Here is a 27,899-nt window from a genome sequence, read left to right as displayed (position 1 = left end):
ACATACATGTTATTTTTGTACCGGGGTGGGACACCAATCAGATCATCCCATTTTTCCGATCAGGAAGGTCAAAGTTCCGCACGTAAATCTTCTTGAAATCAATTGTGTAATTTATGTTTGTTTCATACATTCTATGAGACAATTGTTCGATTTGTGGTGGTTTAAAAAATAGCTTTCTTCTTTCAAAGTGACAAGGGAAAAGAGCCATCCTGAAGGATCAGATTGAGAGATAGTGGTATGGTAGGTGGGATGAAGTCAGAAAGCGGTGATTGGATGAATGGACCCACCCAACATACAATCAGAAACAGGAAGCATTTTTTAATTTAATTCAAAAAGTTTTCTGATGTAGCAGTTGTTTTCAAAACTGAATATGCCGAACCGGAAGTATGGGCTTATGCATCCAACGAGTGAAACCACATCTGACTCCACTTTTCACGTTTTTCTACATCATGGAATTTCCGAGCTCTTTGTTGAATTTAACTAAGATCGAGGATTCTGACGGAGACACCAGACGAAATTCAGAATGTTTCACTGAGCGTTCCAGGGTTCGTTGACCTCATATGTTTCTCATTTTAATCACACTTCTGTTTAGAAAAGTCAACCGAAACCGCAGTTAACCAGATGGTCTTCCGAAAGTGATTTGACCAAAGCTTGTTCGTACGATGTGTCTGTTGAAACGATGAGAAGAAATTCTTTAGAAGAGGTTTTATGACAATATTTAGTACTATGTTCAATTTTTGATTCCAGGTATCACAATGTATGCAAACTCGACTGGATGCAGAAACTGCAAGTATTCTTGAAAATGGTAAAGTGACTGACGAAAATTCTCTGAAAAAGTGAGTGAGTCCAATCTTAAATTCCTTACTTCGTTTACTTTTCAGAAAGACTTTCTTGATGAACATGTTCCGAACAGCTGTTTTGAAAGTGATGACCGAACCAGCTGGTGATGAATGTGAGGGTGAGTATGAATGTGTTCGTTTTTCCAATAAGCACGTTTACTCAGTCACCGTGAACTTTCTTTATGAAAGGTTGTCTGAAGTTGGATATGAACATTTAAATGTCTGAAAAATGATATTGTTTTTGATTTATTCATAACGGTTGCTAAAAAAAAGAAAAGAAAAGAAGAGCGACAGAAATTTTGATTCAAACGTTTGCGGATACCGAAATAGATAGAACACTAGATTGAGAAGTAGTCGTATGAGGATATACATATCTACTCGATTGATTTTTGGCAAAAGAAGTATTTTCGACAACGGAAATGGAGCTTTAATTAGCTGCGAGAAGAAAGGAGAGTTACAAAAAAAGTTGACTATAGAGGTGAATGTGTTTGAAAATAACATAGGAGTGAAGCGTCGTAATAAATACAATACAAATTTGGAAAACTTGGAGAACTTGTTATACAGAACATTCAATTATGTTCGGAGAGTGAAGATTGTCTCGTCTTCCTGGTCAGACTTCTCTCCTCCGCTGCACCAGGCGAACAAACGGACCCAAACGCTCATGCGGTTGCGTACATCGGTACGCGTGACAAGACGACGATCGCGGATGTACTTTTGGCGGGCGACCTGAAAATTGCAAGTTAGGCGTGCGAATGTATCTCAAAGTCAGGTTCTAACTCACATATGCGCAGTTTGGACTGATCGAACTGGTGGTGGTCGTTGAAATTGAAGATTTGGTTCCACTGGCGGAGACTCCTGGGGAGGAGAACTTTACAATCTTGGAGAGTCCAGACATTGCTGAAAACTATTAGTTAGCTTGATTTACGCAACGGGCTCAAATCTCAATGTTAAGAAAACCTGATCCCAAGTTTAGAACATAAAAAACTCATGCATATAGGAAAAGAGTAAAATAAATCTTACGTTGTAAATGTATCTTTAAGAAAAATAAAAATCTCGATAAAATTCGCACTCGTTCTAAAAAAATATTATCAAATGATCTAATAAAGTTGCTACAGTTCCTCTCACTTTTTCAAATAAAAAATGTGCAGGGTAAGACAAATGTTATGAAAAATCAATAAATAAAATGTGGACTGTTATTAACTGAAAATTCTCAATCCCTCATCAGGTGTATCATATTATCACAGGTCCTGTTGCTCCATTACCAAACGATCCATTCACTAACCTCACACTACTACCCACTCAAAAAACCAAAGCTATCTACCTTTCTCAGGTGTTCAAGGTATAACGACTTCCGAAAAAAAAGTAAATAATACTTATTAAAAGTTTTCAGTATGCAGTCAAACAGACTATCATACATCAGCGTCAGGAGAAGTCAAGTGGCGACCCATGGGACGAGTTTTTCTATAGGATATACAGGTGAATGTACTTCTATATATAAAGAGATGTCGAAACCAAAAAAAGTTCAGTGCAGAGAAGCCAAGAATGGATAATGCTAGACAATGTCATAGTGCAGGAGTGAAATTGAATATAAATAAAGGTGAGAATGGGTCAGAACCGGACGATGTTATAAAAAATTTAATCGTAGGTCATGAAAATCATGAGACTATACTAGTATTGTATTCTGAAGCACAAGAAACATGTTTTTAAACTGTCAGAATATAACAGAAAGACTAAAAAAAGAAAGCTTAGCACAGCCGGAAAAATCAAAACGTTTTAGAGCTTCAAGACAAACTGGTGTTCACGGACTACGATAGCAGTATAAAAGACAAGCTGACACCGTATGTAAGTCTAACCCATTTATCCATCACACCCACCACCCAAATCTTAAAATTGGTACCTTCTTTTGTCAATCTACCAAAGAAAACATTTTACATGACGTGGTATTTGACCCATTCCAGGTTTCTTCACTATATCTGTCACGTCAACTCTGATTCCTTATTTTCAAATTAAATCCAATTTTAGAAGTCAAGCTCATCAGATCGAGGTAAACGAGCATTTGACAATCTGAGTCGAATATCAAGCAATATTTCGAAACGGCGACAACAAGAGATTAGCGAAAAAGGAGGTTCGTTAAACTTTTCGGTCCCTCCTTCGCTATTCAGAGAAGACAAAAAAAGATTTAAAAAAGGAGTGCAAACTTTCAGGCGCCGAGCACTTGTCTCAACATGCGACTCTTCCGAAATTGCCACCCCGACAACGAGAAATGGAACGGACCGATGAGCGCGGCCGTCGGTTTCGAGTTGAGAAAGTGAGGAGTCATGTCTTTTTGTGTTTCGAACCCTTTATATCGCCCACTCAACAATTTTTTTGAGAATTTTTAACTAGAGATATTCTGGGGATGGTGGTGACATTCAAGTAAGCCTATAAAGAGAATGCCCTTTCAAAAAACTGGACAGGCGACCAAGAAATGAACCCGTTTATGTTTCTGATCCAGTATGCACTTTTTATTTCAATACCCTCCCCTCCAAACATCATCCATTCATTTTGAGGAGCTTTCGGTGGTTCCACCCTCATTTTGTGCTTCTTCATCGCATAAAAAACAAATGAGGGTGTAGATAGAAAAGGAGCCAAATCGGAAAAGACTCCTTGAAAGCGTTGTGCTTTCCAAGAGTAAAGAAGATGTGCATTGAACTATGAATGAACAGTTGAGCAGGAGAGTGAGGGTATTAAAAAAAAAAGACCTCGGAGTTGCTCAAAAATTTTTTGACGCCGAGATCATGTTCTGGTGATTCAGTCATTCCTAACAAATCTTGTAACTTTTTCTGGTAGTAGTTTTTCAAGACTGTAACTAGGCGTGAATCTCCCCATATGACATACCTGTGACTTTCTGTGCCAAGCTGTGCAAGAAAGCAGAGCAGTTGAATTTCTGAGTGTCGGAAGCTTCGGACATTTTCGTGTCGTTTCGAATTAGGGAGTCGGACGATGAAATGGCAAGATTGAGCAGCTCAAAACGGCTTGTTTTAGTTCTGAAACTGAGAATGATTCTGTATCAAGGTGTGTATAAAGGAAAAAGTAGAAAAGAATGAACTTGAAAAACACGAGAATCCAATATTATTCAGAAGAAAAATCATGATAACTAGAAAAACTAAACAAAACGGAAGAGTCTAAAAATACTATGCAGAACAGAAAGGTACAAAACCACGTGTCTTCAAAAATGTAAATGGAAGAACATTATTCTCAATTGAGTAAGTCGGTGTTCTTCCTCTTGAACTCAGTCAAAACCAGAGGCCAAGAGCCGTTTTTGGTAGTGTGAGGAAGCAAGAAGGAAAGGAACGACTGGCAAGAAAATGGGTGGAAGGATGAGAAGGAAAGTGTAACGGGTTCCGCCCATTTTCTCAACGTGGCACTTTTTTGTAGGCAAAGGGAAAAATGATTTGTAGTGATGTCTTGTCATAGTCTTTCTGTTTAGTCTCCCAATTTTGTACATGGAGATTATGACGTGGTTTCGTCTTCCGAAAAGACAAGAAGAAAACAATAAATTGTAGCGTTTGGGAAGAACAGAACTTGTCACACGTTCTGCGTTAACGTCCGTAGGCCAAAAGTTCTATTTGAGCAAACTAAGAGATAAAGAAGATATCCTCTGTCGGAAACGAAGAGAAAATAGTTCACAGTACTCAAGTTGCCAATGGTATCCTATCTTATCTCATACTATCTACTGTGTGCTTTTATCCACTTGAGCAGTGCTCCTTGATCTTATTTTATATATTTTTCTGCTTTCTTTAACTTTCGGTTAGCAAGAAACAGAAAAAATTTAGCATAAAAGCAATTATTGGTCTTAAACAGAAAGGGTTGGGTAGAAGCAGTCGAAATGACAAGTCTAGAGCAGAATAAATCTTTATGAGAGAAAGAGCAGTAGACTAAAATTGCTCATTAGACGGATTTCATAAACTCTAATGCCATTAATATCATCAAATTTACCTTTTCACTCTTTTCTTTTTTCAAAATTTTCTATTGGGAACTGAGAGATATTAGTCAGGAAAAAAGAAAAGAATTAAAAAAAGAGTGAACATGCCAAAAAACAGAAGAAAACCGATGTGAGCATCCGTTCCTTGTGGGAGGTAGCTCGGAGGTTAATTTTCACCCCGAAAAATTGGTTCTCTCAAATTTTATGACGAATTTCTCATCAATCATCGTCTTTCGTCTTATACCTTAAAAAAGAAGAGCTGTCCTTTTTATGTGACCCAATTTGTACATTGAGCCTAGGCAAAGCACTTTTTACAGTACATTGGAAACAGCGAAAATGGACAAATAAGAACTGAAAGCAAGAAATATTTGTAACAGAGGTCACGACTTTTTGGTACGTTCGAGTAACCGAGTAAGATAAGCCCTATTTAAAATATGCAAGATTGTACTTGGACTATTCTAAACACCAGAAGATAAACTCAAAACTAGAAAACTTCAAAATCGTGATTTGACGTAGATGACTCGCCAATATCCTCTTCGAAAAATGTCCTCTGCAAAACATAGGAAGGTTTTTTTCTCGGAAGCTAGTTCAACATGACACTAAGTGAAGCTAATTTACCTTGGCACAATAAGTATAAGAGTACACTAACAAGCGACTCACTTCTTTTTTCTATTTATTAACCAAAAGAAATTGATTTTCAGGTTCGTCATTCCCCAGACGGAAGGTCACCATTGAGTCGACTTTTTTATCTGCCACACATACCTTCACAACCGGGATCATCAAGCTAATTTTTCTAGAAAGTTCGATATTGAAAAAAAAACTTTATTGACATTCTCAAAAAAGTGATTTATGTTACAGAAAAAGTAATGAAATAAACATTATGAAATATAAATTTGTGGTTAATTATTAAAGCAAGAATTTATAAAACCAATGAGAAGGCGCTTAAGCAAAGTTGTGGGTCGACACCTTTCCGACGTTGGATGTAGCACCGTACTCGGTCTTGTAGGAGTCATCAGACTTCTTCGACTCGTCGACAACACCGGTGTTGAAACGAGCGATCAAATCGCTAACGCGTTCTGAAAACAATTGTTTCATGAGTGTGTAAAAATAAATTATATTTCTAGAACAAACACATTAGCGCTACGGTTGTTTTTTTTATGGAAGTTCCGAAAAATTCTCCGAAAAACATTCTCCGAAAAAATTATGAATTTTTTGTTTTACCACTGTCTTTTTCACTTTATTTTTCAAAGCATATGCTGGCTTTAACTTTATATCGGTTTAAGCATCAACTTACTCTTCGGAAGGATCTCCGCATCTCCAGCGTCCTTCTTGACATCGCACGACTTTGGTGGCCATGGGATTCCTCCGAGCTTCTGCAAATGAGCATTGTTCTTCATTCTAACTTCAGCTGTAGTTACCTTAGCGTTGAGCACAGTTGGGCTCGGAGTGCGGTTCTCCGCCTCGTTTCCGTTCTCCTGTCCGAACGTCTCCGTGGCGAAGGTGACCTTTGTTGGCGAAGCGATTGGAGAAGCAATCGGCGAAGCAACTGGAGAAGCCTCACGAATTTGAGTGCTAGAAGCAAGAAGCTCCTGAGCCTTGCGAAGCTCTTCCTCGTCCTCATCGTCCTCATCGACTTCAGAAGCAAGAGTCAATTTGACCTCCTCGATCTCGTTTGGCTTATCAGCCTCCTCCTCCTCAACAAAGTCCGAGATTTGGCTCTCTTGAAGAACCTCCTGTGGAGCATCGACAACCTCAATCGTTGGAGTAGTTGGAGTCTTGGCTGAAAATGGTAACATAAAAGGCATCAGTCTTCTATGATTACCAGAAATAAGTATTTTTATTGGTAAATTAACTCACCGTCATAAGAGAGCTCCTCGATCTCGTCTTTGGCGATTGGGGCAGCGGTGTAGTCCTCCATTTCTGAAATGAATCATATTGAGGGTTATCTAAAATATTTCAAAGCAAAATTGAACAAAAAAAAGCGGAAAGAAGAAGAAGTAGCACCCGGAAAAGTAAAACAAAGGAGGATTCCTTACTGTCTGTTGATTTTCCAAGATCGGTAGAGTACTTGGATGCATAGCTTGAATATTTGGGTCTTGAAGAGTAACGAGAAGATGAGTAGGTACTATCTCTATCTCTATAACTACTATCTCGGTCACGGCTACTACTGTATGAGCTGGTACCATAATCACGGGCACCACCGTACCGTGAGGTGTACGAAGACGTGTATCGAGAAGACATTTTGAAGGGAAATAACGTCTCGAAATAGAGAAACAACAATAACCACAGAAAGCTTTTATGCTGTTTGGAAGGCGGGCCGTTTGAAGCTCTGACTCATTTTATTGTTTTTTATTCTGGAACAATTCGGGCCGCCCCAACACTATTGATCGAACGGCGCGCACGGGAAGAAATTCTAATTCTGACTCACAATTTTTCATGTGTCGGAAACAAACTTGGCATGAGAGAAAACAAAAACCACATCAAAAAGCGGGGGAAAAGGCTATTCTGAACTTTCCGTGATTTTGGAATGCGCGAATTAGCACCCCTTCACTTTCTCATATTACCTATTATGTTACAAGGGACCCTGCTTACCACTTGGAAGACGGAGAGGGGTTGTATCCAATTTCAATTAATCAACAATGAATGAAAGCGAAAGGAAACTAATAATGGAATTGTTCATGAGCTGTACTATTCGTCGCATAAGGATATCTATGGAATGTTATCCGACTAGCAAATATTGTTACTACAATTGTTACTAATAAAAGTGTTTGTGGTTTCTGTACAGCGAAGTGAGAAAAAATATGAAAACCTACGTTTATGGCCAGTTTTTTGACGGCGTAGCTTTGCAAATAGTTTCGCAGTGTTGAAATGTTTGGAAGAGATGCTACCGTGCGAATGAAGAAGTTGGGAACTACGTTCCATTGTTTTCCGTCAAAATGAAGTCGGAAAAGGGAAAAGTGAGGGCAACTACTACTCGTTAGTTATTCATAAAATCTCTCCGATCGAGAAAGTGAAATTTATCAGGTTTCTGGACCCTAAATTTCCAATTTGATGTTAGAAAAGGTGTGACAGAACATTGAAACACAATAAACCGAATCTATTTGTCATAAAATATATGTACGCAGGAAGCCTAACCTAATATTTCGCAACTGACAGAGACCTATTGAGGATTGGAAAAATGAATGCGAGCTATTCAAAAGAAACGTAAGCTGGCCGGAATCACGCGCTCTCTGTGAATGGCAAAGCCAACTTGTATTTCGTAACCTTCATCGCTGGTCGTCGTCTGGGAGGAGACGGACTCTCCTCCTCCTTTTTTCGAATTTTTGTCTTTTCGCGCAAAACAACAGGACTCCTACTGTGACTCACGACATCTGTCGAAATGAATAAAATAGAACGATTGACACGAGGATAGTGTATCTTACTGTTGGTGTCAAAAGAGAAGAACTGATTGACTAGATCAGAAATCAAGTATCAGTTAGATTGATATGATAATGAATTGGAATGACGGTGTGGGAAAAAGAGAGGAACACCTCACTGATAACAACACAAAGGTGACACATCGCTATCAACAGAGAAGGGAAGAAGAAGAAAGGAACTATCTATAGATTATCAGGTTAAAAGATTGGTTGGACAAATATGTACCTATTTGTGAGAAAAAGAATAATATTAATTTAAAGTAGTCCGGAGAAATTTTCAATAATACATAGGTGAAGAAAACCGGGCGAAATTTTTTCTGGTAACTTTGAAGACACAAGATTTTGTCTCCGTACATTCAGAACAATTTTTTAAGACCCGAAAGGCAAAACTTGCTCTAAAATTTAAAGCATTCTTATCCGAACGGTTAATTCTTAGGATAAGTCGAGCGTTAGCCAAGCTCATCTTGGCACTATGCTAATTATTTCAGTTTTTGCAGAATTTCATTTTTTCAATAATTTTTTACAAAGATTTAAAATCCTTCAAATATAATTTCGCAACTAAATTTCAAAAGTTGTCTATCAGACCAAACACTACTTCCACCACACTTTGGATTACCTACGTCAAAAAAGTAGCGAAGACTACTTTGTACATCGTTTTTTCAGCCATAATTATTGCTTTATATGATTGTTATGACGGAGGTACGATGAAAGTGGAGGCGAAAGATTTGGTATTTAGGGAAATGAGGACCGGAAAGATGTATGTTGTGTTGTGACAAATAGACGATTAAGTCCGAGTCTACAACATTAGATTGGCATGAAGAAAAGAAGGCTTCGATGGGTGGCCGGAGAGGGTGAAATGGCATGAAAATAAGAGTGACCAATTGTGTGAAGAAAAGGAATGGAAGAGACAAGGGGTTCAAAACGGAGACATAGAGGAGGCGAAGAAGGGCAAGTCTCGGTTTCTGAAGACGAGAACGGAGGGAGGCCTATTGAAGTGGTGGGTGGTCGATTGTGGGAGAGAAGGCAACATGCATCAAGCATTTTCCTCCGACAATCGTTCGGGAAATGGGCTCGCTTCTTCTCTCTGTCATCATTTCTTATTCCGTCTTTGGCTCCTTCCACATTTGCATTTCCATTCATTTGTTTCGCTTCAATGATGCTGGGTTGAAGAATAATCGAAAGCTTTCAAAGAACTGAAGAAACTGAAGCAACGCTAAAACAGAGAGATTCAAAAAAGGTCAGAATTCTAAAAAAAAAGAAAACAAAGAAGGTTGTTTCTGCAAGGCTGCGAAGCTGAGAAAGGGGTGTTTAGCTGATGGTCAAATAGAACCGAATTGGGTTAGATGTTGGGAAGAGTGTGCACTAACAAGAGCATTTTTTAGGTTGAAATGTTGGGACAAGCTGGATTGTGCATTGTGAGCAACATTCTCTCAAAACTGGACGGATGGGAAAATGTATTCCATCCAATTTATTACAACAAAAAACCATTAGGCACATTTAAAACAATTCTATTGATAGAGAAGAGGGACGAATGGAGAAATAATATGACTAATGGCAAACAATTTCACAATCGACCTGGTAAGTGACCCGAAATTGAATTTTTTTGTTTTTTCTTGAAGACGGAAATAAATTGAAATAAGAAACAGAAATATGCATAAACAAATTTTAAGGAATCAAACATCAGATGAAATCATATTTTCAAATAGTAAGAGAACTCCCAGAAACTAGAAATGAGATGGATGGGCCAGATACCTGAAGTTAAAAAAATGAAAGAAACGTTTTTCAAGCTAGTTATGCTGGTGAGCTCCTCAAGGCGGAAGGAATTTTCCAACGTGGCACTTTGGATTACACTTGAGATACAAATTTTTAGTTTTTTCACCGTTTTTCGCACGGATTTGCTGACTTTCCCACTTTGACGTCTTAAAACGAATAACTCAAACACTGCGTCAGAAAATGAGTAGAGAGAAAAAGGACCCTGTGAAGAAATAATAATAGTTCCATATTATGTAGATTTCCAGTTTTATGTTTCAGTAAATAAGAGCTAATTCACCAAAACTAATATGGCGAAATCAAAAATCTATAGAGGAAAAAATTTGAAAAGGAAACGAAAAAAAAGATAAACTGAAAGAAGAATTTCCCGATTTTCAGTTTTTTCCTGAAATTTTTACGATCTGAGAATTTTTGCATTTTCTCGGCGTTTTCTTTGAAATGTTTTTTCATCTTTCATATTTCTGTGAACAGAAAAGAGAAAGAATCATACAGCAAAAGCCAGATATCAAACAGCTCTGAGAAATAGAATAACATTCTAAATATGGGTTTGAAATTTATGATGTTTCCAGCAGATTTAGTTCAAAAATACGGAAGTCCAGTATGAAATGGAGTAGTCGATACTGGCTAGCCGGAATAGATTGGTCCTGGTCCGTGTTCATGACAACAACATCAATCTTGAGAAACGAAAGGACGGATGGTTGGTGGCGGGAGAGATGGGGGTAGTACAAGTACGGGCACGCTCAAGTGACAGATGGCCGAAATTGGTTTCTCCTCACTTTGTGATGTGCACCAAATTTCGACTTGGCGCCATTCCGTCCCTTCTGTCCTCTCGATTTAGTTATCTCGGATTGGCAGGCGAAAGGAAGAAGGAGATGAGATGAGATGGGAGAGTAAAATGAGAGAAGAATGAAATAAATGGGAAGAAAGTAAATGGCAATGGAACACCAAGAGGGAATTGTAATTATCATAATGTGTGGGAGGAATAGGCGACGGATTTCTAGCGTTCAAACAATAGAAGAAGAATGGGTAAAGAAAAAAGAAGACACTTGAGAGAGCGGGCAATGCTTTTTCTACTTGGAATGGACGGTTTTCTGAAGGCAAAAAGACCACGAAGAGGTACACACTACCGCCATGCATATTTCATCGCTGTCCACTTTTTTAGGTGGTCGGAAGGAGGCAAGAAGATTAGTTGTGAGAAGTGGGAGGAATAACGTCAAGGACGCGCTCGAAAGTAGGCACCACCAAAACTGTGAGTGTGAGGAATGCTTCTAATCTGTCGAATTGAAGGCGTTCTAATATAATAATACCGAAAAAAAGAAGGAAAGCGAAAGTTTTTGGGAAGGTGGCGGAGGAAAGAGATGTCTTCAATATAACAATCAAGAAGTACTCCAATTACAAAATGACCTCATTTCTGATAGATGTTCTTTTCATTTCCTATTCAGTCACTTATAATTCAACTTAATTTTTTAAAATTTCTCTCATAAAACAAATGAGATGAAAAACTGAATCATGTTTACTACATGTTCAATTTTTCCGAGGTTTTTCTTATACCACATCTTATCATAAACAATTGATGACTCGACTACTTTTACTGATATATGAGTCATAGCCGCTTTTTTGATGAAGAACTATTTGTTCAATTCATTTATTCGTGAAAATTTCATAATTTTGAAAGCAAAACCACTTGGCGGTAATCAAAAATGAGATTAATAATTTTTTGAGGAGTTAAACTGCGAGAGGGGCAAAATGAAAAAGAATGAATAGGAAATAGTGACATAAAAACGTAATTGTGAATGTCTAGTATAAACGATCAAAAATGAGATAACATGCCTGAGGAAATAAGGAGAACGAGAAATTACGACAAGATGGGATGACTCATTATATGAGGAAGCTGATGAGACATTCATGTAAAAAATCGGTCTCCTTAAATCAAACTAATCTGATTTCGACAATCAATTGGAGAACAGTAAAATGAAATGAGAAAAGCAACGATATTGAAATGAGGGAACGGATAGATAGGAAGAAAATCAAAGGAAGAATGTTCCTATTGCGGAATGGGGTAAACAAAAAATGACCGTGTGCTGTGTATCAGGATGTGAAAGAAATGGAGGGTGTATATGAGTACGATAGGAATAATTAATTGGAGTACGGTATTTCATCGGTACAGACTGTCGACGGTGGCGTTATACGCGGATCTCTGATAATGTGAGTAGGTGACGGGCATGCTGACAGTCGGGTTGGAGAAGGCGGACATCATATCGAAGGAGTCTTTCTGAAAAACATTCTTTTCTTCGTATAAACCTCGCTCTGTCAATTAAAAAACCAACCTTCTTGATATTTTTCAGTTTGATTCCGAAATAAATTGCAGCTCCGGCAGATATAAGTAGTAGTGTTGCTAGTGTCCCCATGATAGCAAGTGGGACAAATCCGAAACCAGATGTTTTTGGGCACAAATCTCTTCTTTGCTCACTTGGCGCATTTGCAACAGAAGGAATTGGTCCTGGTACAGCGATGGTGGCTACTGGTATTGTTAGGGGTAAGAATTTAGTCATTCATTTCTATATGTCACTTACGTTCTGCTGATTCAGTTCGACTAACCACAGTCAAGGAATTGGTGAGGTCTAGAGACCCATTATCATCGGTTGGAGCAGACCGAGTAGTTCTCACTGGTAAGGCGGCAATACTACGCTTGTGACGGAAACGCAAACGTTCTGCAGTAAGATTCGAGTCGCTCACTTTTTTGTAGCACGTCTGAAAATAAGAAGTATTTGGATGACGCATCTTGTAACATATATTGATGATTCACCTTCGAGCATTCTTCCTTTTGAAGACACACTTGTACCTGACAATGAACAAAAACGGTGCTTTGGTTGCCGAAGCGGAAAGTGCGGAACTTGGAGAAGTAGATCTGAACATTATAAATTACTCTTTCCGATTTACGATTGACTTGACTTGAGAGCCTTATTTCGCTTATATTGAGAGCGAGTGAAGCTCCGTCGAGCTAAAGAACATAAATCCAACTCACTTGGTCGTTCACGTTTGCCAATGGGTCAATTATGTCGTTCATGCCATTCACTGGACACCTGCCAAATTTGCACCAAATTTTTATGAGGTTCACCACATATTGGGTTCTCCGGATAGGGAGAGGTGGGACAAGCAGCACAGCTTGCGCGCAAATTTAATAGCGTTCAGTATCACTAGGGGAGGGGGAGAAGGCTACAATGTCGAAATTAATGACACGTGTTCGAATTGCGCGAAATTCTGCGCGGAGGTCATAAATTCGAAGCGGTTTCACTCACCCTCCTTGCACAAATGTGATCTTCTTAGCATCTGGGGCACTGATATCTTCACGGTCGCTGAATGTACATTCCTTTGGAGAAATTCCATGGTAGGCGGCTAAAAAGGAATATCAGAATTTGGAGTGAAAACGTTAAGCTTACAATCTGGGGAAAGGGCGATGAAGAATTCGACATATTCATTCTCTCTGGCCGCCTGCAAAGTCTTTCCACTATCTGTGCTCCGGAATAACATCTCAACTTTTGGCTTCGGTTTTCCACCAGTTGACACCATCACTTCATGACCACTAAAAGATTAAATATGTACAACTGATAAAACAAAACAGAACTTACTTCGAGACATCACTGAAACGAATAGTCTTTACACTTCTCGTATACAGACAAAAAACATGGTTCAATCTTGTGGTTTTTCCAAACGAAAGATCCGCGTTATCCTCCAATACAACAGTGGTTTCAGCGTATCGATGGAATGGCTGAAGTTTTGAAAATTATCACATTTTCAACTAGTTGTTTTATTGGCTTACCAAGTCTGTAAGTGTAACATCGCATTCACTCCCATACGGAATTGTCAAGTTGTAATTAGTCAGTCCTTTTTCATCTTTCATTGAGGTTCCACATGGGTGACGAGTTTTGTGACCGTAGACATATACCTAAAATCAAGAATATGTAGTTGGAAGGGTTGATGAAAAGTACATTATGCTCTAGCTAAGACACTTTGAATTTATCTAAAAGTATTCTAGATTGACTTACCACTGGCTGTGACTTTGGATTGGAAATCATTCTCATGACTTCTGGGTCCGACTTGTTTAGAACAACAGTGAAACTGTCAGCAATACAATCCACCCTTTCCACTGAAAACATTCTAACATTAAGTTTTTAGGTCGAACTTTCAACTTACCGAATCTTTCTTTCTCTTTTGCCTGGTTCTGATGCATCAATAGAAATGTTATCAGCACTTGGAGACATGAAGCTCTCCACAATTTGTTCATGATTGAAGTTTATTCTGTAACCGAAATTTTTTGAACAAATAAGCAATATTTTCCCATCAGAAAAACAAAAGAGAACAGGGTGGTCTTCACAAAGGTTGCTATGGTATCTTGAGAATAGGAGGAGAGGGGGAAGCTCGTTAAGCCCTCAGGTTGGTAGGAAGGTGCACCAAATTGGCTGGTCGTGCCTACCACCCAATTAATCGTGGAGCGTCCATTGTCTCAAGCTTCGGCGGATTTAGGGGGAAAGAAAAGAAACCCATTTTTGGAAGGAATATTTTAGACGAGAACACAGAGATGTTTGGATAAAAAGGGAAGGATGCACATATATTTTGATGCATTCCTCGTGTGCGTGTATAGTTGCAACAAGGTGGAAAAGATGAAACCCAAAATGATGATCATTGGAACTTGATGGAAACATCAGTCAATACAAAAGTATTTCCGCTGGAATCATTAAGAAGTCTAGAGTAAAACATTTGGTTCCACAATTATCTTCATCATGAAATTATGTGCATGAATGCACAGACTCTTTTTTGATGCTACTAACAGTAAATTACAATCAACAGAAAACAATGAATTTCTTACAAAAATTGGACATTCTTATCCAAACAAAACGATCTGAAAGCGTCTTAAATTGAGAGAAATTTTTCTTTCGCAAAAAACAGTTTCTCCTTCTGACAGGACATATATCAGATTGGTGCTCCATTTTTGGTCCACAACCGGCTTACCCCTTCTTAAGGGGCGGAGTATGAAAGGTGAGCAATCCAGCGTTTCACCCGTCTTCCCGGACAAAGGCACCTGCCACGGAAGTGGCGTATGCCAACAGATGGTCGGTATGGTGTGGGCGAGAAAAAAGAGAAGAAGGTTGAATGAGGGCCAAGAAAATGAATAAGTGAGGTGTTCGTCATTATGAAAAACATGACAAACGGAAAGTGGAGCAAAACGAGAGCGGACTGCGGACAGAAATGATAGATGACCAAGACTCACCTCCCCCTCTACCTTAACTGACCTACCTTCAACAAGTTTCTATGGCGTGCCAAGGGGCGTGGTCCCATTGCGGGCAAGGGATATAAATAATTAGTAAGAGTACACGATAAGTGTTTATCACAAGCACCACACCGATCTACTCACTTAATTAGAATGCGACCTACTGGTTAGCATATTCAGGTGGCTACTCATAAATTCGGCAATGTCAAAGCAAAGTTGTATTTCAGGAATACAACCGAACGATAATGAGCACCACCTGGAAAACCTTGGGGGTGCACGAGCGGCACCGTAAAGCCGGATCATCTCCTCACCTTAATTAGCACCGTGAATGCTCGCTTATTTCTCCAAAATACCAGATGGCTGGAAAGAGAGAGGGGAAAGATATGTTGCAACGAAGGGTTGGGTGGTGGATTAGTTACGAAACAATTCCATTTAAATCGTATTTATTCGAATAGGAAGAAAAAAGCAAGAATACAAGAATTATACATCTCAAAGCAAATGAGAAATACCTTTGACATCAGAACATGAGATCATTTCAATAAGTTATTCAATAAATTGGCTTCTGGATTTTACAACAGAAATTCTAGAGAACATATTGTCCAAATAAAAAATGAAAGTCAACTGATTAAAGCATTATGAAGCATTGAAATTTTTAAGATTGAAAAGCCGGCAATGTGAAAATACAAGAAGGGAACAACTGGGATGTGAAATTATGCAAGTAGAAATATGGTTTACAAAACTACAGATTCTGTGTCCGGAGTAATCCAATTGAAGATGTCGTTGTCATCAACAGCTGCTGACATTGGCACAGGTACAACAGTCGATGCATCCTGAGTGACAAAATATTCAACATAGACCAAAAAGTTTAGAAGAAGCATACATTAGGAAGCGTGAAGAGTGAGACAAACGAGCAACTGGGTGATTGTGAAGTCAAAGTGCTATGTGATTGAGAAAAGCAGTTAGAAAATTAGCCAGAATAGACGCAGAAAATGAAAACACAAAACGTGATGAGACGAAAAGACATGAGACAAGAAAATCTTCAAAAGAAATAGATTCAAACTTTGTTGGGAGCGGCCGGTGTAGACAGGTTTGGAGCTAGTGGGACATGCTCCGTATTATTGTTGTTGGAATGGTTCATTGCAGAGACACGGGAATCCGGGCGGACGTTCGATGCTAGAAATACACATTTGGGGAACTTACTTCTATATCACAAATTCATCACTTACGAATCGTTACGAGCTCGCTATATTCTGGTCTGGTGTGAGTCGTGATGGCTTGGGACGGTTGACGACCGAGTGGTCCGTTTCTAGTAAACTTTCGTTCCGGTGCATTGTGCAGCTAAAATTGTTTGAACTCAGCCTGCTTTTATATTGGTACTGGGATGATATACCTGACGGTTCAAAAGTCCATAAAGTATGAAATTGGAGGCAGAGTTGATGTATGGCAGTGCGTGTACCCCGTACATGAAATAAATAAATGCATATGTTGGTGGGGCTCCCGAACTTTTCTCATCTTGATATAACTCCTCATAAAGAGAGTACAAAATGGAGATCCAGTAAGGTGTCCTGAATATATATATATTTTTTAATCGATACTGAGTTTCTCATGTTATACCAGCAAATAAAATGAAAAGAACAGATTGCAAGGGTGTATATCGCAATGTGTCCGACAGGGATAGTCAATTTCTTATCTTCCCCATTTCTTCGTCCGTTCAGAGTTAGTTTGATAGCATTTGCTTGCTTGAACAATCTGATTAGCATTTCATAGTAGAAGTAAATCATGAAGAGAAGCGGCATTAGATACGCCTGAAGAATTTTAATTTTCGTATGTTCAGTTCTTTTTTTAGTTCCACCCACCAATACAAAAGAGTACAAGGTGAATACAACGAACAACTCGCGGCCAAGATCATCAACACATTTGTAGAGATGCATTCGAGTGATGACTTCTTGATCCAAGTCGAACTTTTCATGCATGACAAGTTCCTGTAATCAGCAGAATGTGACAGGTTCTGTTGAGTAGCGTAAATACGCATAATTAAAAAGGAGAATGGTTTCTAACCTTAGAATGAGCATAGAGCAAGATTGGCGAGAGCATTCCACAAGTGACCAGAAACATTATAGTGAGGAATAAGAAGACAGTGCGTTGATTGCGGACACGGACCTGAATTCAATAATTGTTTTGTTCAAGTTTTGATAAATTTTGATAATTACATGCAAAGGATGACAGACTGCGCAGTAACGATCAATCGAGAAAGCAACCAGAATAAATGTGCTGAAAATCTTTCCTATATGCTCCAGAAGGCGGAATAGTTTACAAGCAAAGGTATCGAACATCCAAAATCCAAGAATCTGTAATTATTGTTGCTTCATTTCTTTAATTCCATATTACTCCTTATTACCTGGTCAATGATAGTCATTGGAATGGGCAACATGGACAAGAAATCGACAATGCTTAAAATGCAGATGTAGGTCAAAGTTGTATTATGGCGGGATCTTGGGTCTTGACCTTTCACATGGTGGACAACAGCGAGAATGGCTGCGTTTCCACACGTTCCAAACATAAAAAGCAAGGCATAGAAGCCAGCAATGAGCATCAACGAGGAATTGTCATGATTGGAGAGTGGGAGAGCATAGACTAAGGTGAACTGAAATAATTTTATATTGTGAAACGGATTCTTAATTTTAACGTGTTTCCTTTTTGATACTACCTTGTAAATTTTGTCTTCAGTTTTATTCTGATCCATTATATTAGTGCTTGAAAACAAAATCTACTTCACTGGAGTTAGCATAAACTAGACTAAAGAGTCTTCACAATATACTTTTTAAAACTTTGGACCAATCTTTTCATTTATTTCTTTTTTATTCCACCCCAACCACGTCATCTTAATCAGCCCACTCGTGATTCGGTACACCATTATTTGCAAAAAGAATGAAGTGGCCGCGCGTTGGATTTTCCCATCATATCGTATTCATATCTCAAGTTGCTGTGCCCCCTCCCCCATCCCCCTCAAACTTTTTATCCTACTTGACCATAGCTCAACATCAGAGGATTACAGGAGAAGTGACTTCAACTATGTCGTACTTTAGACGATTTTTAATAAAAAGATTATACGAAAGAGAGATAATGAAGATTACGGCAGCAGAAAACTGCGAGGGGTGACTATGAAGAACAAATGAAAAATGGTATGAAGAAATTTGAGAATCAACTCGAGGACTATTTGCCGCTTTTTTATCGTTCAACCAGATAGAACCACGTTTCACAGTTTTTAATCAGATTTGAATTAAAAAATCAAATCTTATACCTAATTTTGAACTATTAATAATTTTTCCTTATTAACTCAATCGTTTTTAAACCAAAAAATTTCAAGTTAAATGCTTTGTACACTTATTAGCCATGCTTTATATCTAGTCTGCGACTTTTTCCAAAAGTTCTTCACGTTCAACAAACTTTGTTCTAATTCGAAGATTTCCACCTGTTCCATTTTATAAAAAATCTCGTGCAATATGTAGCAACGACAACACGTGATAAGTCTAAATAGTCTTCAATCTTCTATAAGATTATCCCAAAAATCTTCTTATATTCTTCCGGATTCAGTTTTTTTCACTACATCGTTCTTTAATAAATTGCTTCTTCTTTTGATTTTTTGAGATTGACAGGTGATATGAACTGGGTCCTATTTTTCTTCCATCGGATTCCAAGAGTTTTGCAGACTATTTGAACATCCATCATTTTTCCAACCTAGTTTTCATAGTGTTCAGTGTTTTTGGAACTTGTAGAAACAAAAAATACAGTAACCCTGCTTCCCTAATAGGCAGTTCATAAAATTCAAAATTGTGCGTGACAGCTACTCTTTTCTCTTTCGCAATGATTCCTCGAATCGACTCTGTCAGATATTCATTAATTTGAAGACTCTTCTCTGTCCAATTTGTGTCGTCCGTCTCGTCAGAACAATTCAGAAGGAAGGAAACGGAAACGGAGCAAACACCCACGGTACAACACACTTTTGAAAGAAAATTTTCAGATTGAAGAGAAGAATGAAGACTCCAATGAAACAGAAACCAAAAAAGGAAAAGAAGTGAAATCTCTACTGAAGTGCTTCTTGATTCATTTTCAAAAAACAAAAAAAGTTATTTTTCCTTTATAATTCTGAAACTCTGAAACAAGGACTCACATTCTCGTAAATGGTACCCCTGAATGATTCCGTTTGTTGCATGGTTTTACGACCTACTGCATACGTATCGATCCTGAAAAATAAAGAAATTGTATTAGAAATTCATATCAAAATTTTACTGCTCTCATAAAAAAGACAATGAACTAAAATAATATTCTTAGGGGTACGTACTCAAGGAGGGCATGAAAAGAGTATGAATGAGTATTTTGTTGGATTAGTTTCTATATAAGTGTGTCAGACATGTGGGTCAGACGTCCAGATGTTTTTTCATGATTCTAATTTATTTGAATGTCGTAGAGAAAACGTCAAATTGTTACTTTTCAGATGTTCTGATCCAAAGATAATACTTTTTTACAATATTCTCTTAAATTTAGTTTTTGTGAAAACCAGTCATCACAATGTGAATCCGTAAGCAAAACACATAGTACTTCAAAAATGGAATGAAAAACGATAATGAGGTTTATGGAGGGAGGAAAGCCGTTTTTTCACACAAAAATTTCCGAAATCACGCGAAAAGTGCAGTGAAAAGAAGAACGAGAACGAAAACCACCTGAATTATTTACGATTGCGGAGCGCCTATTCTAACCCGAGTAAGACCAAGGATGCCCTCTATGACTTAGCTTACCTCATTTTCTCCCCGTCAGAAATTAGGAATTTTGCCTCATTGTAAAAATTGGACATATTAGATGGTAATTGAAATATAACCGTTGTGTCGGTGCCCAAGTTGGGATAGAACGAACTAATGAGACTGGGTCGAAGCGACTCCTTGATAGGGGCGGAGCCCGAAAGAGCGGCCGATTTTTTTGCCGCAAAAGAGCGCTTGAAACATCACGAGGGATAAAGGAAGACTGGCTAGAGTGCAGGTGGGTGATGAGAAAAAGGGCTTATCTTCAGCTTCATGAACCATTCAAACAGATAAGGACCTTTCCCCTATGAAAATTTGAAAAAGAAGATATGACTTGATATCATTTTTGACTAGGTTGCTTTTATCAATCCAGAATTCGGAAATGAATAAATACTTATTTGAAAGTTCAGACCGGAATCGGATATAATACCTAGGCTGCGCACGTATTTCCTATTTGGGTCTCTGTTTTTTTAGTGATCAGAAACTATGAAAACTTGGAGTCCTATTTGAAATGACTATTTTTTCATAGGGAAGACTAGCTTAAAATAAATTGTGAAGAAGAGAACAAATTTTCAACTGTTCAGATCACAAAACACAATGATCATGAATGATTCTCCAAAAATGACAGCAAGCAACAAATAATTAACCAAAATGGGTTGCTCCAACTAAAGACCTGCGTATTAAAACCTGCATACCTTATGGGATAGGTCATTTATCTATACTTCTCTAGCTATCATGTTATTACCATAAGATATGCTCTCCAGGCGTCACTAATTGCCAGGGGAGTATTCTAAACCGATACTAGATTTGATGATAGCATGTGATCACTTAAAGTCCAAAAGCCTCCACAATCATATTTAGTTTATTTGAACGTCAATGATCAATTTGATCCTAGACATGGAATAAATGCGAAACAGTGGAAATGGGTATGGATTATATGAGAAAACTGTAATTAGAAAAAAAAACATCGAGATTAGTAACAGTGGTAATCCACAAGGGTTTGAATATGTCTCCACATTGAGAAAAAAAACACAACAATGTTTATTTTTAAATTTCGTGTTTTAATTTTAAATTTTGTTAGAATTCTGAACTCTATAAAACAATCGAATGTGTTTTTCTTCCAAAAAGTGAGGAAGGAAGTGAAACGGAGACGTTTTAAAGGTTTTCTAAGTGGGTCTCATAAGTAGTAAAAGTGAAGAGTTTTTTGGAAAAATAAGAGAAAAATATGACCAACACTAAAAATGTGGGAACTTCTGGAGATCTTAGGATCTGAGGCAACGACCTCAACTAAGAAAAAAAATAGATCGGTTTTCGGTAAGCATCTTCTTCCGTTGACTCATAAACACAGACACCATTTTAAATATGCTCGCGTCCATCACCATTCTCAGTCAGCCAATTTGGAAACCAAACCAATAACAATGACGGACAAAAAAGAAAAGAAAAACAGCAATGCAATCCATTAGAATAAAAAACAGGCTCGACGAAGAATCTGGGCTGATTCATCATTTGATCTACTTATGCTCAGAATTCTAATTTTTGCGTTGCCACCACTGCAATTTTCCTCCAATTGTCACATACCCATATCACATCTCTTTACTCAACTGACATCATTTTTTCTCTTGGAATGAAGTTTGAAGATTTTGTTTTGAATGAGAAATTGGAATGAAAACTTCTCATTAGTTTGATTTTTATGCATCACCAAATTTCTTAGTTTTCAATCTTTAGGTGTGCTGAACAGGACAGGATAGACATTGTTTAAAATTTCCTCGTTTCTCATAACACCGTAAAAATGTGTCGTCAAGCAGAATAAGTTGGAAGTGTCAAATTCATAATCATCAATGAGTAATAAGTATCAAGGAAATTTCTAGACTTATCACTGTGACCTATTCATTAGACTTTTCATCAGATTTTCAAATCTAGTAGATGGTGAAAAAGTACATTTTCAAAATGTGCAAAAAATATAGAAGTGAGTCTCTGAAAATAGGGGAACCTGTAAATCGTTGAATACGGAATGAGGAACAAGAAACCTGAAATACTATGAAATTCCTAGAAGAGGAGAAATGAAAACAAAAAGTATATACCGAAATAGGGTAGATGGGTGTACTAACCAAATTTTGTGGATTTCCCATTCATCCAGCTCGCCATGCTATTTCCTTTTTTCATCATTCACAACCGCACTGAAAAAATGGGCGGGTGAAAGATGGATGGTGTAGAAAAAACTGGCGAACAACGACGGTTAGGTAACAAGTCATAACAAGAAAAAAAGCCCCCGCGTTTTTTTCTCATTCTTGTGCATATTCAGTTTCTGAGCATCTTCATTTTTCACACTCTATTAGTTTCATGTTCTGATGAGAAAGGCGGAACAAAATACTGAACATTTAAGACGCACTCTCGGAGTCGATCGAGCATCGGTCAACAGGCCATAGGCACACGAAAAAAGTTGACCATCTCCGATTTGCCTATAATTTTGATCAAAGATAGTATCAAGTGTTCTCAGCAAATTGGGGTACTTTTTGACCGGGTCCGTCACCTGGGTACCTAGGAAAATCAAAAAATCGATATTTTTCGAAAATTTTTCCTAAAGTAGTTAGGTATGAAATCTCAACGGGAAGTTATTGTAGACACTATTTTAAGCATTTTTTGTGTTAAGAAGAAAATTCCAGCTCAACACCTTCATTGTGAAAATTTTAAAAATTCATGAAATTTTCTGGTTTTTTTCATGAAATCGTTTTTATCTCGGCAGTGACACGAGAAGACAGCGTTTTTTATTTAAAATTCTAAATCTACATAAAATTTGGTATTGGATCCATGTTGTCCCTACTGGCATCTCTATCCCCAAAGAACACTTTTTTGGGGAAGTATGTGAAAAAGTGCGATTTCAATTTCCGGTAAATCATTTTTGATGTTTCAAATTGATGGTTTTTTATAATTTTTAATTTAAGCATGTCTTTTTTTTCATTCCCGACACAATTTTAGATCATATCAGTAAAAAATTTCAGAAAAATTGAATTTTTTGATTTTTTGAAATTTTTTCCTGAACTGAATCATTCGAACTGAAATATTAAGGATAGCATTATAAAATTAAGAGAATATGACTGAAACATAATCTAGGTTTACAAAACAATCAATTTCCACCATCGGATCATCTGTTACTTACGCTTTAATGATGAAATTCAGCCCAAGGTTCTACTTGGGAGGTTGGTGCTAAGGTCCTTCACACTTGCAACGTTATTTGGTTGATGACTGTGTTGAAAGTGACAGGAAAAGAAAGAAAACTACAAAAACTCATTAATTTATCAAGATTTTAAAAGAAAAATTTGAAAAAAATAAGACTCATACGTGTTCAATGGACTGGTCTTTTGTGGAAATCAGAACAATAATTTTCTTTTTTTTTCTTGAAAATCTTTCTTTTTGTATCGATTTTTGTAGTTTTCTTTTTTTTTCTGTCACTTTCAACACAGTCATCAGCCAAATAACGTTGCAAGTGTGAAGGACCTTAGCACCAACCTCCCAAGTAGAACCTTTCGCTGAATTTCATCATTAAAGCGTAAGTAACAGATGATCCGATGGTGGAAATTAGTTATTTTGTAAACTTAGATCATGTTCCAGTAATATTCTCCCAATTTTATAATGCCATCCTCAATATTTCAGTTCGAATGATTCAGTTCAGGAAAAAATTTCAAAAAATCAAAAAATTCAATTTTTTCTGAAATTTTTTTCTGGTATGATCGAAAATTGTGTTGGGAATGAAAAAAAAAGACATGATTGAATTAAAAATTATAAAAAACCATCAATTTGAAACATCAAAAATGATTTACCGGAAGGCCTCGAAAATTGAAATCGCACTTTTTCACATACTTCCCCAAAAAAGTGTTCTTTGGGGATAGAGATACCAGTAGGAACAACATGGATCCAATACTAAATTTTATGTAAATTTAGAATTTTGAATAAAAAACGCTGTCTTCTCGTGTCACTGCCGAGATAAAAACGATTTCATGAAGAAAACCCGAAAATTTCATGAATTTTTAAAATTTTCACTATGAAGGTGTTGAGCTGGAATTTTCTTCTAAACACAAAAAATGCTAAAAATAGTGTCTACAATAACTTCCCGTTGAGATTTCATACCTAACTACTTTAGGAAAAATTTTCGAAAAATATCGATTTTTCGATTTTCCTAGGTACCCAGGTGACGGACCCGGTCAAAAAGTACCCCAATTTGCTGAGAACACTTGATACTATCTTTGATAAAAATTATAGGCAAATCGGAGATGATCAACTTTTTTCGTGTGCCTATGGGTGATCGAACGAGTCAGAGAGTGCGTCTTAAAATTCAGTTCATGGTTTCAGAGCACAATCAGAAGAAAATGTGTGAAAATGAGACATCGCCGTCTAAGACATTAATTTGTCAAAGATGAGCAAAAAATGAAGATAGAGAGACGAGAAATATAAATATTGTGTGTACATTGTTTATATGTATGTATATATTTGAATAGTATTTTGATAGTTGAGAATTTACAAGGGTTGACTTATCGAAACAACAGTAAAAAATTCAGTTCATAACGGAACTTCTACTTCTGAGAGATTTCTGTAACTACGTCTCATATTTTTGAAAAGGGTTCGTAAATTATGATTGCGACCTGCAAACGTTTCAAAACACGTTGGGAAAAACGCCAGGAAGTATTTTTTCTTCAGAACAACTACTTACTCTTCAATATCAAAAAATGAGTTGAAAAATAATATCACCTCTTTTTATACTCAAATAATGAGAACATTTGGCCATGTACCAAACTGTAAGCGGAATAAAGTGATGACGTCAGTTTTAGACGGAAACAAAATTTCAAGACGAATACGACGACGAAACACTGAGTACATTCATGACTTACCAGTTCATAGAAAAAGACCACATTTTGAACGTCTTCTAAGCAGGGCAGCAGAAATAGGATTGAGCTTGCACAAGAAGGTTTATGCAAAAAAGAAGAATGAAAAACGGACACTTTGAACTGCGAAAGCTCATCAAAACCATGACATTTTGGTGACTGAGAGAAATAACCCCCTCGTGATCTTTTCGTTAATGAAGAATAAATCCTTTTCTGCTTTTCGAAAGAGTGGAAGGAGTCATTATAGTTCCGCTTCGTTAAACGGATTTTGAAAGCGAATATAAAGGGTGCTGACTATACGAATGTTGATGAAAAAAAGAATCAAGGATGAACTAATTTGTAGATTTCATATTTTAGGCAGCACTATACATAAGATTTGGAGATTGAACTACATTCAAGGCTAAAACAAAAATTGATTGAAGGCCTCAAATGTCATTTTCGTACTAGAAAAAAGTCTTCAGAGAGAACAAAAGTCTTATTTGGAAATTAGATGGCAGAAGGTTCAGTGTTCTAATTCTTCATCCCATTGCACGAGGAATACAACTAGAATTAAATAGGATGAAGACTAGAAAAAAACGATGGGAAGAATTGAAATAAGAAAAAAACATTTTGACATGAGTTACTTTCTCAGTGTCTTACTTTGCCATAAGACTTTTATGGTGAAATGAAATTTTTTTTTGAATTTAAAATTGTTTGAAGTCATGCGTCGAGTCGTGGGGAATTTGCGAACATAAACTTAATTCGAATTTAAGTATTCAACATTGAGCCACTTCCCATACCGAACTCTTGTTTTTTTTCTTTTGTTCTTTTGTCTTCATTTCATGCCGTTTCCAGTATTGCTAATTGAATTTTTGACGAATTCATTCGAAGAGGAAGAAGAATAAACGGGACGCACTTTCTAGAAAATGAATAAATTTTGGAATTCGTTGTTTGACAGAAACGAATAGTGACGTCAAAAACAAAACTGAAAAAACGGAAGGAATCGGAAAGAATTCCCATCCATTTGTTCATGTCGACCTCTTCCACTTTATACCACTCTTGTTTATTTTAGGTTTTGGGTTCCTTTTTGGTGGGAAAACAAATCTCAGAAATCATCAGATTTAACGAAAAAAACGCTGTTGAAGATTCATTCGGTGCAAAAGTTCATTCACATTTTTTTGGAATTTCAAAATTTTTCAACTCAAACATAGAGTAATGAAAACAAAACTTGACCCATTTAAAATAGTGGAATCAACATTTATTAAACCATAATTATGTCAGTTTTATTGGTGTAGTAATTTCGACTCAATTTGAAAAGGTTTGCAAAAGATTTTTAAGAAATATGAAAAATTATAGCTTTCAAATTCAGTGGGAACAAGATCAACAGATCATCTATATCTGAAACATGAGAACAACAATATGTTCATAAATATAATCATGCAAAGAACAATGGTTATTCTGTTCACATTTCTGAACTCGCTGAAAAAAATTTAGTTCAGTTCATAAACTACGAATAAACAATGCAAAGTTTCAATCTTTATACTAAATGGATGCTTGACAACTTTTCTCTTAAAACCCGGAAACTGAAATTTCTGGCACCCAAAATCGTTTTGAGAAATGAATACTCTACCTTTTTGTCCCAATAATGAAAAATTAATGAAGCGATCTTATAGGAGGAATGTACTTGTTATTGTTGTTATTGCTAGCTAAGTTTTGAGGATTCCCTGTTGTCTAGTACCGAGGCTCTAAGAAGATAAATATGTAGATATGCGGACAGGTTTATTTCTGAGTTAGATCAAAATTTTGTGTATACTCACATTAGTTTCAAAATAGGCACGGTTACTCGTGTAATGCATTTTCGATGAATTGTCGGAAGAATTCATTTGGGAAAAATAAATGTGGTATCTAAATTAGATGATCTGAGAAATGACGCATAATGCATCGTCTTCTAAGTTTTTGTTCTAAATTTAGGTACTGAATTAACTTCTTTCCTCACACGGAACAAAGGATGGTATGAGTTATTTGAAATTCACCGGAACTCATTGGAATGCGGATCAGTCTTGCGGTGTTTAAAGTCAAGTCCAAACAACTAGAGGAAGCGGAATCCACTCTACACACAGAAAACATGGGAGCACACTCAGAACCCTTTCAAGGCAATCCGATGCTTTTATTGTGTTGTTATCCTTGGTTGTATTATCCATTGGACGTACACATACACACTAACAGGCATGGCAAAACAAGTAAGCGCTCCTAACAGGTGTGGTATCAACTTTCAGAAATTGATAGCCTTGTTAAAAATGTTTTGGTTTTTCAGCAGAGATTTGAATTTAGCTCAGATTCTGGAACAGAAAAAAATGAGGGAGTGAGTGTATAACGATGGAGAAAAGGAAAATGACACTGTCAAATATTTGACTGATTGAATGAAATGAATGTTTTTTCTCTTATTTTTTTTGCCCCAAGCCACTCTTATAAGCCAAAGACAAATAAAAAGTGGGGTCATTTATGTATTTTGTATTCGATACTCCATGAGGTAAAAAGTGTGAAGCGCCAAAAAAAAGAATTATCTGAAATTAAATGGAAGCAAGTGAAGGATGTTCTAGATCTAGAAACTTTTTGGAAGCAAGTGACAGATCCGAAAAATATGCTAACTGAAAATAAGACCAGAACCAAACCAATTGTAGTCGGCGAAGAATACTAATTTTAGTTCTTTCAAAGCATGTTATGCGGGCCGTCATTGCTGATGATGAACGATGGAGTTGTCGGAAAGCAAAATAAAGAGTCTTATTAGCGAGTTGCCATGGAGGCATCGATGAAATGTACTTTTTTTTGCTTCCGTGTCCTTCGGGAATGGGTACTAACAATTGACGATCACTCGCGTCGTTGTTTATTTAAGAAGAAGTTGATTACAGTTGTAGAAGTGAGTGGAGAGATTTGGAATAATGAAGGAAATGGTTATGGAAGGACAGTATACCAGAATGAATTGAATGAC

General features: G+C 37.1%; 5 protein-coding genes across 5 annotated transcripts; 1 reads left to right on the top strand and 4 right to left on the bottom strand.

Moving 5' to 3' along the window:
• Nucleotides 1–386: 386 nt before the first annotated feature.
• On the top strand, nucleotides 387–6,587 carry GCK72_023345 (uncharacterized protein; the record flags this gene model as incomplete). The annotated part of the gene is made up of 11 exons (XM_053735355.1): nucleotides 387–545; nucleotides 593–703; nucleotides 748–836; nucleotides 882–958; nucleotides 2,084–2,178; nucleotides 2,230–2,315; nucleotides 2,366–2,436; nucleotides 2,617–2,681; nucleotides 2,862–2,964; nucleotides 3,044–3,147; nucleotides 6,087–6,587. 11 exons carry the CDS (start codon nucleotides 387–389, stop codon nucleotides 6,585–6,587), a joined length of 1,461 nt encoding a protein of 486 aa, XP_053578921.1.
• Nucleotides 1,413–3,789, bottom strand: GCK72_023346 (uncharacterized protein; the record flags this gene model as incomplete). The annotated part of the gene is made up of 3 exons (XM_003106782.2): nucleotides 1,413–1,565; nucleotides 1,621–1,736; nucleotides 3,717–3,789. The coding sequence occupies 3 exons, from the start codon at nucleotides 3,787–3,789 to the stop codon at nucleotides 1,413–1,415; spliced, it is 342 nt and encodes a 113-aa protein (XP_003106830.2).
• Nucleotides 5,746–7,044, bottom strand: GCK72_023344 (uncharacterized protein; the record flags this gene model as incomplete). Its single annotated transcript, XM_003106679.2, has 5 exons — nucleotides 5,746–5,879; nucleotides 6,098–6,176; nucleotides 6,222–6,583; nucleotides 6,661–6,723; nucleotides 6,840–7,044. 5 exons carry the CDS (start codon nucleotides 7,042–7,044, stop codon nucleotides 5,746–5,748), a joined length of 843 nt encoding a protein of 280 aa, XP_003106727.2.
• A 5,100-nt stretch (nucleotides 7,045–12,144) lies between these two features.
• On the bottom strand, nucleotides 12,145–14,274 carry GCK72_023343 (uncharacterized protein; the record flags this gene model as incomplete). The annotated part of the gene is made up of 11 exons (XM_003106631.2): nucleotides 12,145–12,261; nucleotides 12,317–12,510; nucleotides 12,563–12,740; nucleotides 12,796–12,897; nucleotides 13,015–13,072; nucleotides 13,289–13,385; nucleotides 13,430–13,572; nucleotides 13,619–13,758; nucleotides 13,810–13,935; nucleotides 14,036–14,136; nucleotides 14,184–14,274. The coding sequence occupies 11 exons, from the start codon at nucleotides 14,272–14,274 to the stop codon at nucleotides 12,145–12,147; spliced, it is 1,347 nt and encodes a 448-aa protein (XP_003106679.2).
• A 1,715-nt stretch (nucleotides 14,275–15,989) lies between these two features.
• On the bottom strand, nucleotides 15,990–18,001 carry GCK72_023342 (uncharacterized protein; the record flags this gene model as incomplete). The annotated part of the gene is made up of 10 exons (XM_053735354.1): nucleotides 15,990–16,088; nucleotides 16,319–16,431; nucleotides 16,485–16,596; nucleotides 16,649–16,823; nucleotides 16,873–17,063; nucleotides 17,115–17,240; nucleotides 17,317–17,418; nucleotides 17,469–17,606; nucleotides 17,657–17,902; nucleotides 17,966–18,001. 10 exons carry the CDS (start codon nucleotides 17,999–18,001, stop codon nucleotides 15,990–15,992), a joined length of 1,338 nt encoding a protein of 445 aa, XP_053578920.1.
• Nucleotides 18,002–27,899: the final 9,898 nt, after the last annotated feature.

The sequence above is a fragment of the Caenorhabditis remanei genome, chromosome X, assembly GCF_010183535.1.
Source record: "Caenorhabditis remanei strain PX506 chromosome X, whole genome shotgun sequence".
Classification (NCBI taxonomy): domain Eukaryota; kingdom Metazoa; phylum Nematoda; class Chromadorea; order Rhabditida; family Rhabditidae; genus Caenorhabditis; species Caenorhabditis remanei.
Note: the sequence above shows the minus strand (reverse complement) of the source record. Positions and strands in the feature narration are given on the sequence as shown.